The sequence below is a fragment of the Epinephelus fuscoguttatus genome, linkage group LG19 (genome assembly GCF_011397635.1).
Source record: "Epinephelus fuscoguttatus linkage group LG19, E.fuscoguttatus.final_Chr_v1".
In the NCBI taxonomy this organism is placed as follows: Eukaryota; Metazoa; Chordata; class Actinopteri; order Perciformes; family Serranidae; genus Epinephelus; species Epinephelus fuscoguttatus.
Genome location: NC_064770.1, coordinates 18789543 through 18803170, shown reverse-complemented (window position 1 = coordinate 18803170; position 13628 = coordinate 18789543). Strand labels below are relative to the sequence as shown.

The window sequence follows — 13628 nt, the reverse complement described above, 5'->3', positions numbered from 1 at the left end:
ACCTGCTGATACATCTTGACTGGCAGTGAAGCCATCAGTCAATGCTTCTTGTAACTTCCCCACTTATACATTTAAAGTATATTTTCAAATCCCAGAATCCATTAATTTGATTCTCTTATAAATTATCATGGTGGTACATGCCTATTATACAAACAATTTTTATGCAACTAAAGTTAACACATGATTTTTTGTACTGTTAAATTTTTTTTTTTTTTTACAAAAAATATTATCTCTTGCTGCTCATCACAAAAGATTAGAAAGTGTGCAACAGTTTCTTGTTAAAAGAATAAAATCCTTGTTAAGACAATTCCTCTGTTGCACATGCAGTGATGATTATTATAGTTATGCTGCTGCAGTAAATATGAATCCAACTGTAGTGTTTCCACTTCCTTGGTAGCTACAAAGTTCACCTGGCAGACGGAAGATGAAAAAACAAAACAGTTTGTCAAAGTGCAGCTAAAATAAAACCAAGTGAAGATGCTACATTTATCTGATAACATACCATCTGTATTCACAGATTATTCATATGTTTTTAATAAACTAATCTCAGGAGTCATTATCAATATGGAGCGTGTAATGACACTGATATAGGAGATAAGCTGTGTGAAGATAGAGAGATTACTGGTAAATAGTTTATTTCCTCTTCACCTTTTGATCATACAACACTGTTTACTTCACATACAACATGAGCTGATAAAGTGATGATGTCATTTGTTGGATGTTTTTGAATATGAATTGAAGAAGTGATTAAGGAAATCAGTCTGAGGGGAGTTAATAATACTCCTGTAAAGAACAGACCTCCAAACATCAACATAAACATTAATGTTGTTTAATATGAGATTATTATAATCAGTAAGCACTACTTGCTTGGATGAGTCAGATGTTAAAACCAAGTCCGGCTTGAGTGTTGTTGTGGCAATGTGCTCTGGAAATGTCAACTGTCTCCCCAGGTCCACCTGCAGCTGCCAGTCACGAGCCGAGACTAGTAAGCCTGTTGCGGTCTTCAGCTGGTCTGGAGGCTGCTCTCCTGCCCGGACAAAGGCAATGCTGCACCTTGCTGGAAGCTGGTGTTTGGCCTGCTGGATCCCTGTGCAGATGGCATCAGCTACTACCTAAACACACCACCTTCATGAAAGCAGGCTCTCTGAGAGCATCATGTAAACCAGGTTCGAAATGTTATGTCTTGCCACTAAACTTTTTTTTTTTTCACAACAGTTTACAGCCACCACACTTGGCAGGAGTTAGCTCCTGCGCCTTATATGGGGTGGTTGGCATAGAAATCGCTCCCTTCAGACGTCTTCAACTGAGAGCAAAGCTCTCTGCACTGTCCCCAGTGCTCTCCAGAGTGACTGTCCTGGGAAGCCCCTGCAACTGACCTCCACTGGTAGGTTCCAGGCTCTCCATCCCCTCTGCTGGCTCTCAAAGATGAGGGACTGATATTTCCCCAGCTTGCACTCATGTGCCTCCTCAATCCTTTCCTCCCAGGGTACTGACGCTTGGGACCAGAGCAGGATATCTGGTCAGAGCCTGGTGACGGCAATCTCCTCTGGAAACTTGAGCTGCCTTCCGAGGTCAACTCTCATCTCCCAGTCCTTTGCCGCATAGGATCCCTGAACATGCGTCCTCCTTGGCTGCCTTCTCCCCAGGCCTGAGAAAGCTGATGAAGCGGGGGCCTTTGGCTTGGGCCTTGATGGCTTTCCGCTTCCTCTCCTTCTCCAGTCCATCGGCCAGTTGCGCCAGCACCTGATCATGGCGCCATCTGAACCTCCCGTCGGTCATGCTTACTCGGCAGGACGACAGAATGTGCTCCAGGTTTGCTGGTCTCTTGCACTGCACGCAGGAGGGATCCTCTGTCAATCTTCACCTTTGGAGGTTTGTTGGCGTTGGCAGTACATCATACACGGAACTAAGGAGGAACATCATTTACAACTTAGTGAAAATGTTGAAACACAAACTTAAAAAATCAATGACAATATATTTATACTGTGTTCTTTATGTTTTTTTAAAGAATGACATTGAGAAAAAAATGAAAATAAATGGTTTGATATGACAATTGGAGTAGATAAATCTCACTTTATACTATCAAACCCTTTTTCCTTTCAGATACATTTTTCTGACCAACAGAAGTTATCAAATATATGTTGTTTCACAAGACATTATGTGATATGAAACCCACACATATGCTGTCATTGAATAATGAGTGTTGAGTGCTGAAACTCCTCCTCCTCCACTTCTCCTCTCCTCAGTGTCTTTATAAGCTTCAGTCTCTCTTCTCCTCACACTCCAACCCTGCTCACCTCTCAGCTGGACAGTAAGGGCCGTTTACACCACACACTGACAACATGCTGGGGACCCTCTGCACTCTCATCACTGCTCTAACATGTAAGGAGGCTGACTTACTGCAGCTTTGACCTCATGTTGGATTCATCAGTCTGTGTGTTTCTCTTGACTCCATGTCATCTTGTTGTTTCCAGGTGTGAGTGGTGTGACGGTGGTGACACAGAAGCCTCCTGTTGTGGCGCTGAGGAAAGGAGAGACAGCCACCATGGACTGTAACCTGGGGACTGTTACTAACAGTGCTACTCGCTGGTATAAACAGATTCCAGGAGGAGTTCCTCAGTTTGTGTTATATTTTTATCACAGCTCAAGCTCTCCAAGCTATGGCTCTGGTTTCTCCTCTCCCAAATTCACATCTACTCATCAGTCAACATCAGATTATCGTTTGATCATCAACAATGTGGAGGAGGGAGACTCAGCAGTCTATTACTGTAACGTATGGGATGAATCCGCTAAAGAGCACGTATCACAGTGATTTACACTGTGACAAAAACCTCCTCACTAACTACTTCTGCTTTTTGACCTGCTGATACATCTTGACTGGCAGTGAAGCCATCAGTCAATGCTTCTTGTAACTTCCCCACATAGATATTAAAATTATGTTTCAAACTTCTAAACCCTTTTATTTTCCTCACATAAATCTTCAGATCTTTCCTAATGATAGTCATATACAGTATGTCATGTGTACATGTTTACACAAAACAGACAACATGCTCACTCGACATGTTATAGAAAGTTTACGGCAGACTCTCATTTACTGATCTCAGTTCAGTTTAATGTCATAAATCTTTAGATATAAATCCTCTGGTGCACAGGTAGTAATGATGGTTACACAAACACTTTTTGCATTTAATAGTTATCTATTTTCATTTTTCCTTCTTCATGAACCAGTCTAAACTGGCTGCAGAGTTACAAAAACTAAAGTGATGTCTTGTGCAGCTAAAACACAAACAAATGAAAATGCTTCATTCACCTGACAACATGTCATATAGATTTAGGGATTCAAGATTTGTTTCCAACAAATGAAACACACACCACACCCTGCTTATTATATAATACTGTTTGCACATACTGTAAAATACAGTAATTATAAATCTGAGCAGATCAGCAGGACATTTGGAGTCCCCCAGGGTTCCATTCTTGGGCTGCTATTATTCAACCTGTACATGCTCCCTCCAGGTCAAATCATACATGACAATAACATTTGTTATCACAGCTATACAGACGACACTCAGATTTATTTAGATCTTCCACCAAGTGACCATGATGCCTTTGATTCACTTGATCAATGTTTAGAGCAAATAAATAGCTGGATGTGAAAAATCAATTAAATTAAATTAAGATAAGACAAGATAGAAACCACTGTCTGTGTCAACAAGGAGAGAAGAGTGAAAGTTATTGCTCACTTTGACTCCAGAGTTATAAAGACCAAAACCTCTGGTAGAAATTTGGATGTTTTGTTATATCATTTGCAATGAAACCATGTCTTCCTGAAGATTTTATCATGTTTACTGCATTTAATTACAACCTGAGAAGTCACATTTAACATTAATCTAAAGCCACGAAGGAGTATTAATTTGGTGTGATCAGTCCTTTCTGGAAAAATACAATGAGACACAATTAATGTGATACCACAGCTGGATTTAGTATTTAAAGAACATGAAAGTACTTCTAAAACTAGTATGATGATGTGTTTAACAACAGAAGTGATGATAAAGTTTATGATGTAGATCCCATTCATGCTGTCGCTGATTTATGAACTAAAAAAAAATGTTGAGAGTGAAACTCCTCCTCCTCCACTTCTCCTCTCCTCAGTGTCTTTATAAGCTTCAGTCTCTCTTCTCCTCACACTCCAACCCTGCTCACCTCTCAGCTGGACAGTAAGGGACGTTTACACCACACACTGACAACATGCTGGGGACCCTCTGCACTCTCATCACTGCTCTAACATGTAAGGAGGCTGACTTACTGCAGCTTTGACCTCATGTTGGATTCATCAGTCTGTGTGTTTCTCTTGACTCCATGTCATCTTGTTGTTTCCAGGTGTGAGTGGTGTGACGGTGGTGACACAGAAGCCTCCTGTTGTGACGCTGAGGAAAGGAGAGACAGCCACCATGGACTGTAACCTGGGACTGTTACTGTTACTAATGCTGCTCGCTGGTATAAACAGATTCCAGGAGGAGTTCTCAGTTTGTGCTATATTTTATCGCCATGACTACAGCTCTCCAAACTATGGCTCTGGTTTCTCCTCTCCCAAATTCACATCTACTCATCAGTCAACATCAGATTATCGTTTGATCATCAACAATGTGGAGGAGGGAGACTCAGCAGTCTATTACTGTAAAACATGGGACAGCTCTGCTAAAGAGTACGTATCACAGTGATTTACACTGTGACAAAAACCTCCTCACTAACTACTTCTGCTTTTTGACCTGCTGATACATCTTGACTGGCAGTGAAGCCATCAGTCAATGCTTCTTGTAACTTCCCACTTCTAGAGACTCCATTAATTTGATTCTCTTATAAATCATCATGGTAGTACATGCCTATTATACAAACAATTTTTATGCAACTAAAGTTAACACATGATTTTTGCACTGTTAAATTTTTTTTTTTTTTACAAAAAATATTATCTCTTGCTGCTCATCACAAAAGATTAGAAAGTGTGCAACAGTTTCTTGACAAAAGAATAAAATCCTTGTTAAGACAATTCCTCTGTTGCACATGCAGTGATGATTATTATAGTTATGCTGCTGCAGTAAATATGAATCCAACTGTAGTGTTTCCACTTCCTTGGTAGCTACAAAGTTCACCTGGCAGACGGAAGATGAAAAAACAAAACAGTTTGTCAAAGTGCAGCTAAAATAAAACCAAGTGAAGATGCTACATTTATCTGATAACATACCATCTATATTCACAGATTATTCATATGTTCTTAATAAACTAATCACAGGAGTCATTATCAATATGGAGCGTGTAATGACACTGATATAGGAGATAAGCTGTGTGAAGATAGAGAGATTACTGGTAAATATTTTATTTCCTCTTCACGTTTTGGTCATAGAACACTGTTTACTTCACATACAACATGAGCTGATGAAGTGATGATGGCATTTGTTGGATGTTTTTGAATATGAATTGAAGAAGTGATTAAGGAAATCAGTCTGAGGGGAGTTAATAATACTCCTGTAAAGAACAGACCTCCAAACATCAACATAAACATTAATGTTGTTTAATATGAGATTATTATAATCAGTAAGCACTACTTGCTTGGATGAGTCAGATGTTAAAACCAAGTCCGGCTTGAGTGTTGTTGTGGCAATGTGCTCTGGAAATGTCAACTGTCTCCCCAGGTCCACCTGCAGCTGCCAGTCACGAGCCGAGACTAGTAAGCCTGTTGCGGTCTTCAGCTGGTCTGGAGGCTGCTCTCCTGCCCGGACAAAGGCAATGCTGCACCTTGCTGGAAGCTGGTGTTTGGCCTGCTGGATCCCTGTGCAGATGGCATCAGCTACTACCTAAACACACCACCTTCATGAAAGCAGGCTCTCTGAGAGCATCATGTAAACCAGGTTCGAAATGTTATGTCTTGCCACTAAACTTTTTTTTTTTTCACAACAGTTTACAGCCACCACACTTGGCAGGAGTTAGCTCCTGCGCCTTATATGGGGTGGTTGGCATAGAAATCGCTCCCTTCAGACGTCTTCAACTGAGAGCAAAGCTCTCTGCACTGTCCCCAGTGCTCTCCAGAGTGACTGTCCTGGGAAGCCCCTGCAACTGACCTCCACTGGTAGGTTCCAGGCTCTCCATCCCCTCTGCTGGCTCTCAAAGATGAGGGACTGATATTTCCCCAGCTTGCACTCATGTGCCTCCTCAATCCTTTCCTCCCAGGGTACTGTCAGCTCTATGACGGCCACCTGCTTTGACGCTTGGGACCAGAGCAGGATATCTGGTCGGAGGCTGGTGGCGGCAATCTCCTCTGGAAACTTGAGCTGCCTTCCGAGGTCAACTCTCATCTCCCAGTCCTTTGCCGCATAGGATCCCTGAACATGCGTCCTCCTTGGCTGCCTTCTCCCCAGGCCTGAGAAAGCTGATGAAGCGGGGGCCTTTGGCTTGGGCCTTGATGGCTTTCCGCTTCCTCTCCTTCTCCAGTCCATCGGCCAGTTGCGCCAGCACCTGATCATGGCGCCATCTGAACCTCCCGTCGGTCATGCTTACTCGGCAGGACGACAGAATGTGCTCCAGGTTTGCTGGTCTCTTGCACTGCACGCAGGAGGGATCCTCTGTCAATCTTCACCTTTGGAGGTTTGTTGGCGTTGGCAGTACATCATACATGGAACTAAGGAGGAACATTATTTACAACTTAGTGAAAATTTTAAAACACAAACTTAAAAAATCAATGACAATATATTTATACTGTGTTCTTTATGTTTTTTAAAGAATGACATTGAGAAAAAAATGAAAATAAATGGTTTGATATGACAATTGGAGTAGATAAATCTCACTTTATACTATCAAACCCTTTTTCCTTTCAGATACATTTTTCTGACCAACAGAAGTTATCAAATATATGTTGTTTCACAAGACATTATGTGATATGAAACCCACACATATGCTGTCATTGAATAATGAGTGTTGAGTGTTGAAACTCCTCCTCCTCCACTTCTCCTCTCATCAGTGTCTTTATAAGCTTCAGTCTCTCTTCTCCTCACACTCCAACCCTGCTCACCTCTCAGCTGGACAGTAAGGGACGTTTACACCACACACTGACAACATGCTGGGGACCCTCTGCACTCTCATCACTGCTCTAACATGTAAGGAGGCTGACTTACTGCAGCTTTGACCTCATGCTGGATTCATCAGTCTGTGTGTTTCTCTTGACTCCATGTCATCTTGTTGTTTCCAGGTGTGAGTGGTGTGACGGTGGTGACACAGAAGCCTCCTGTTGTGACGCTGAGGAAAGGAGAGACAGCCACCATGGACTGTAACCTGGGGACTGTTACTAACAGTGAGGCTCGCTGGTATAAACAGATTCCAGGAGGAGTTCCTCAGTATATACTGAGGTTTTATCACAGCTATAGCTCTCCATACTATGGCTCTGGTTTCTCCTCTCCCAAATTCACATCTACTCATCAGTCAACATCAGATTATCGTTTGATCATCAACAATGTGGAGGAGGGAGACTCAGCAGTCTATTACTGTAACACATGGGACAACTCTGCTAGTCAGCACGTATCACAGTGATTTACACTGTGACAAAAACCTCCTCACTAACTACTTCTGCTTTTTGACCTGCTGATACATCTTGACTGGCAGTGAAGCCATCAGTCAATGCTTCTTGTAACTTCCCCACATAGATATTAAAATTATGTTTCAAACTTCTAAACCCTTTTATTTTCCTCACATAAATCTTCAGATCTTTCCTAATGATAGTCATATACAGTATGTCATGTGTACATGTTTACACAAAACAGACAACATGCTCACTCGACATGTTATAGAAAGTTTGCAGCAGATTCTCATTTACTGATCTCAGTTCAGATAAATGTCATAAATCTTTAGATATAAATCCTCTGGTGCACAGGTAGTAATGATGGTTACACAAACACTTTTTGCATTTAATAGTTATCTATTTTCATTTTTCCATCTTCATGAACCAGTCTAAACTGGCTGCAGAGTTACAAAAACTAAAGTGATGTCTTGTGCAGCTAAAACACAAACAAATGAAAATGCTTCATTCACCTGACAACATGTCATATAGATTTAGGGATTCAAGATTTGTTTCCAACAAATGAAACACACACCACACCCTGCTTATTATATAATACTGTTTGCACATACTGTAAAATACAGTTATTATAAATCTGAGCAGATCAGCAAGACATTTGGAGTCCCCCAGGGTTTGATTCTTGGCCTGCTGTTGTTCAACCTGCACATGCTCCCTCCAGGTCAAATCATACATGACAGTAACATTTGTTATCACAGCTGCACAGACGACACTTAGATTTATTTAGATCTTCCACCAAGTGACCATGATGCCTTTGATTCACTTGATCAATGTTTAGAGCAAATAAATAGTTGGATGTAAAAAATCAATTAAATTAAATTAAGATAAGACACAATAGAAACCACTGTCTGTGTCAACAAGGAGAGATGAGTTAAAGTCATTGCTCACTTTGACTCCAGAGTTATAAAGACCAAAACCTCTGGTAGAAATTCTGGGTTTTTGATTATTTCATTTGCAATGAAACCATGTCTTCCTGAAGATTTTATCATGTTTACTGCATTTATTTACAACCTGAGAAGTCACATTTAACATTAAACTAAAGCCATGTGGGAGTATTAATTTGGTGTGATCAGTCCTTTATGGAAAAATACAATGAGACACAATTAATGTGATACCACAGCTGGATTTAGTATAGAACATAAAAATATTTCCAAAACTAGTATGAAGACGTGTTTAACAACAGAAGTGATGATAAAGTTCATGATGTAGATCCCATACATGCTGTAGCTGATTTGTAAACCAAGAAAACTGTTGAGTGAAACTCCTCCTCCTCCACTTCTCCTCTCCTCAGTGTCTTTATAAGCTTCAGTCTCTCTTCTCCTCACACTCCAACCCTGCTCACCTCTCAGCTGGACAGTAAGGGACGTTTACACCACACACTGACAACATGCTGGGGACCCTCTGCACTCTCATCACTGCTCTAACATGTAAGGAGGCTGACTTACTGCAGCTTTGAGCTCATGTTGGATTCATCAGTCTGTGTGTTTCTCTTGACTCCATGTCATCTTGTTGTTTCCAGGTGTGAGTGGTGTGACGGTGGTGACACAGAAGCCTCCTGTTGTGACGCTGAGGAAAGGAGAGACAGCCACCATGGACTGTAACCTGGGGACTGTTACTAATGCTGCTCGCTGGTATAAACAGATTCCAGGAGGAGTTCCTCAGTTTGTGTTGAAGTTTCGCCATGACTATAGCTCCCCAACCTATGGCTCTGGTTTCTCCTCTCCCAAATTCACATCTACTCATCAGTCAACATCAGATTATCGTTTGATCATCAACAATATGGAGGAGGGAGACTCAGCAGTCTATTACTGTAACACATGGGACAGCTCTGCTAAAAAGTACGTATCACAGTGATTTAGACTGTGACAAAAACCTCCTCACTAACTACTTCTGCTTTTTGACCTGCTGATACATCTTGACTGGCAGTGAAGCCATCAGTCAATGCTTCTTGTAACTTCCCCACTTCTAGAGACTCCATTAATTTGATTCTCTTATAAATTCTCATGGTGGTACATGCCTATCATACAAACAATTTTTATGCAAGTAAAGTTAACACATGATTTTTTGCACTGTTAAATTTTTTTTTTTTTTACAAAAAATATTATCTCTTGCTGCTCATCACAAAAGATTAGAAAGTGTGCAACAGTTTCTTGACAAAAGAATAAAATCCTTGTTAAGACAATTCCTCTGTTGCACATGCAGTGATGATTATTATAGTTATGCTGCTGCAGTAAATATGAATCCAACTGTAGTGTTTCCACTTCCTTGGTAGCTACAAAGTTCACCTGGCAGACGGAAGATGAAAAACAAAACAGTTTGTCAAAGTGCAGCTAAAATAAAACCAAGTGAAGATGCTACATTTATCTGATAACATACCATCTATATTCACAGATTATTCATATGTTCTTAATAAACTAATCACAGGAGTCATTATCAATATGGAGCGTGTAATGACACTGATATAGGAGATAAGCTGTGTGAAGATAGAGAGATTACTGGTAAATAGTTTATTTCCTCTTCACCTTTTGATCATACAACACTGTTTACTTCACATACAATATGAGCTGATGAAGTGATGATGTCATTTGTTGGATGTTTTTGAATATGAATTGAAGAAGTGATTAAGGAAATCAGTCTGAGGGGAGTTAATAATACTCCTGCAAAGAACAGACCTCCAAACATCAACATAAACATTAATGTTGTGAAATATGAGATTATTATAATCAGTAAGCACTACTTGCTTGGATGAGTCAGATGTTAAAACCAAGTCTGGCCTGAGTGTTGTTGTGGCAATGTGCTCTGGAAATGTCAACTGTCTCCCCAGGTCCACCTGCAGCTGCCAGTCACGAGCCGAGACTACTAAGCCTGTTGCGGTCTTCAGCTGGTCTGGAGGCAGCTTGCGCTCATGTGCCTCCTCAATCCTTTCCTCCCAGGGTACTGTCAGCTCTATGACGGCCACCTGTTTCGAAGCTTGGGACCAGAGCAGGATATCTGGTCAGAGCCTGGTGACGGCAATCTCCTCTGGAAACTTGAGCTGCCTTCCGAGGTCAACTCTCATCTCCCAGTCCTTTGCTGCATAGGATCCCTGAACATGCGTCCTCCTTGGCTGCCTTCTCCCCAGGCCTGAGAAAGCTGATGAAGCGGGGGCCTTTGGCTTGGGCCTTGATGGCTTTCCGCTTCCTCTCCTTCTCCAGTCCATCAGCCAGTTGCGCCAGCACCTGATCATGGCGCCATCTGAACCTCCCGTCGGTCATGCTTACTCGGCAGGACGACAGAATGTGCTCCAGGTTTGCTGGTCTCTTGCACTGCACGCAGGAGGGATCCTCTGTCAATCTCCACCTTTGGAGGTTTGTTGGCGTTGGCAGTACATCATACATGGAACTAAGGAGGAACATTATTTACAACTTAGTGAAAATTTTAAAACACAAACTTAAAAAATCAATGACAATATATTTATACTGTGTTCTTTATGTTTTTTAAAGAATGACATTAAGAAAAAAAATGAAAATAAATGGTTTGATATGACAATTGGAGTAGATAAATCTCACTTTATACTATCAAACCCTTTTTCCTTTCAGATACATTTTTCTGACCAACAGAAGTTATCAAATATATGTTGTTTCACAAGACATTATGTGATATGAAACCCACACATATGCTGTCATTGAATTATGAGTGTTGAGTGTTGAAACTCCTCCTCCTCCACTTCTCCTCTCCTCAGTGTCTTTATAAGCTTCAGTCTCTCTTCTCCTCACACTCCAACCCTGCTCACCTCTCAGCTGGACAGTAAGGGACGTTTACACCACACACTGACAACATGCTGGGGACCCTCTGCACTCTCATCACTGCTCTAACATGTAAGATATTCTTCTCAGTCCTTTTATAGCCCATATTTTCACACACAAACCTTTGACTCATGTATTTTTCTCTGTATGTTGACAGATGTTGATGCAGCCAAAGTGGTGACCCAGACGCCTGCTGTCCACACAGTTTCTACAGGACAACAAGTTGTTCTCAACTGCAACATTCAGAGAGATGAAAATAAATATGTCAACTGGTTTAAACAGGTTCCTGGTGAAGCTCCTCAGTTTGTTCTGAGATTTTATCATTCTCACAGTTCACCAGACAAATTTGGATCAGGATTCTCCTCAGACCGATTCAACTCTAAATCCTCATCAAACATAGATTACCAGTTCATCATAAAGAGGACAGAGACAGGAGACTCTGCTGTCTATTACTGTCTAACATGGGATAACTCTGCCAAGGAGAGCGTATCACAGTGATTCACACCATGACAAAAATCTCAGTGAGAGAGTCACCACATATTTTATAAATTCTGACCAAAATGAAAGAATTTTATTCTATAAACATATAACAAAACAAGAACAGACAATAAATGAACTCCAATAAAGACAAATGAGTGGTTTGAAACAAGTCCAGCAGTGTTTTGGAATATAATGAGACTGATGAAGTGAAGAGACGTTGACAGTGAAAGTTGGTCTCAACAGGATGTTTCAGTTCCACTCCCCTCATTAGTGAGAGTCAGGAGGTTTTTGTACAGCCATGTGTACAAACTGAATCACTGTGGTATTCGGACAAGGCACCAAGCTGATTGTGACAAGTAAGTACTTTTTAACTCATCATAAAACAGGACAGATTTTATGTTTCTGATACATGTCAAGAGAAAATCATCCATTTAATATGTTGCTCATTGTTTAGAATATTCAGCAGTTTTTGTGAATGATATATTGACTTTTTTCCTTTACATCTCCTTTGATACCAGACTGTGTGTTTGACGGCAAAGGAAAGATCTGCAAATGATCACAGTATTTTAAATATTTTCTGCAAATATTCTACAGTTTATAAATAGTTAAGGAATTATTTTACAGATGGGCAACATGAACAAGATTGTGTGTATTTATTTACAAGTTCTGACACTGGAAAAAATCCCAATGTTAAAAAAAAAAATCTGTCAGGAGTATATTCTATTGTCATGTCAGTAATAAATCCTGTGCTTGTAATGCTTATTTACTAACCTTATAAAGTTTTGGGATAATTTTAAATTTACCTGAATATCACTGTGGCTGTTTGAATTTATTATTATTTTATTTGACAGTAGATAGACACCAAGAAAGAGAAGAGACAAGTGATTTATTGTTATTTTACAAAGAGACTGAAATAATTACATTAATCTTTAAATACGATTTTGCAAGACACAGACTTAACTGATTTTTATTCTAAGGTAAAAATTGTAATAAATCTTTTAAAATATTTCTGTTTCTGGTTTATGTTTTAAAAAGGAAACACTTATTATTTCAGTTGATGATTTCTATATGTTCTAAATTGCTTTATTTCTTCAGTGTATTTGTTATATTGTCAACAGAACTAATAATGAATCTGTTACTGTCATGCTTTGTGTTAATGATTTGACTCCTGGTTATCTGATGAATGTCCTTTGTGTATCTTCAGGCTCCAGCCTCCCTCCTCCTGTCCTGACAGTCTTCCCTCCGTCCAGTGCTGAGCTCCAGTCCAACAAAGCCTCTCTCATCTGTATTTCCATTTTGCCCAGTGAGTCTAAGGGTTTTGCAGATGTGAGCTGGTTGCTTGGTGGGAGTCCAGTGAGCAGTGGGATCTCTACCAGCACCGCTGTTCAGCAAGCAGACCAGACCTTCCAAATCAGCAGCTATCTGGCCGTCCAGACGTCAGACTGGAACATGGATAAGGTTTACACATGTAAAGTGTCTCTGGGCTCCCAGACTGCAGAGAAAAACATCAACAAGTCCCACTGTCCCACTGAAGAACAGTAGAGGAGCACAATGAGCATTTAACATCTGCTTCTTTACTCTTTGTGCTCTTTGCTCATTACAAGGTTTCCATGTTAGAAAAGATGTGTCTGCATGCTTGTAATAAATGTTGTGACAGTTAGGTGGAGGTGTTGTATCAGCTTTGCAAATGCTGCCTTTTTCAACAATCATTCAATAAAAGAAGAAAAAAAACTGTTGAAAAA

The 13628-nt window shown here is 40.5% G+C and overlaps 1 pseudogene and 1 gene segment (V, D, J or C); both read left to right on the top strand.

The window, feature by feature from the left end:
- The first annotated feature begins 4160 nt into the window (after positions 1-4160).
- Positions 4161-13628, top strand: LOC125879814 (immunoglobulin lambda-1 light chain-like; annotated as a pseudogene).
- On the top strand, positions 8508-11461 carry LOC125879819 (Ig kappa chain V-VI region NQ2-6.1-like). The segment is given in 3 exon segments: positions 8508-9048; positions 9141-9455; positions 11343-11461. Coding segments are annotated over 3 exon segments (366 nt in total).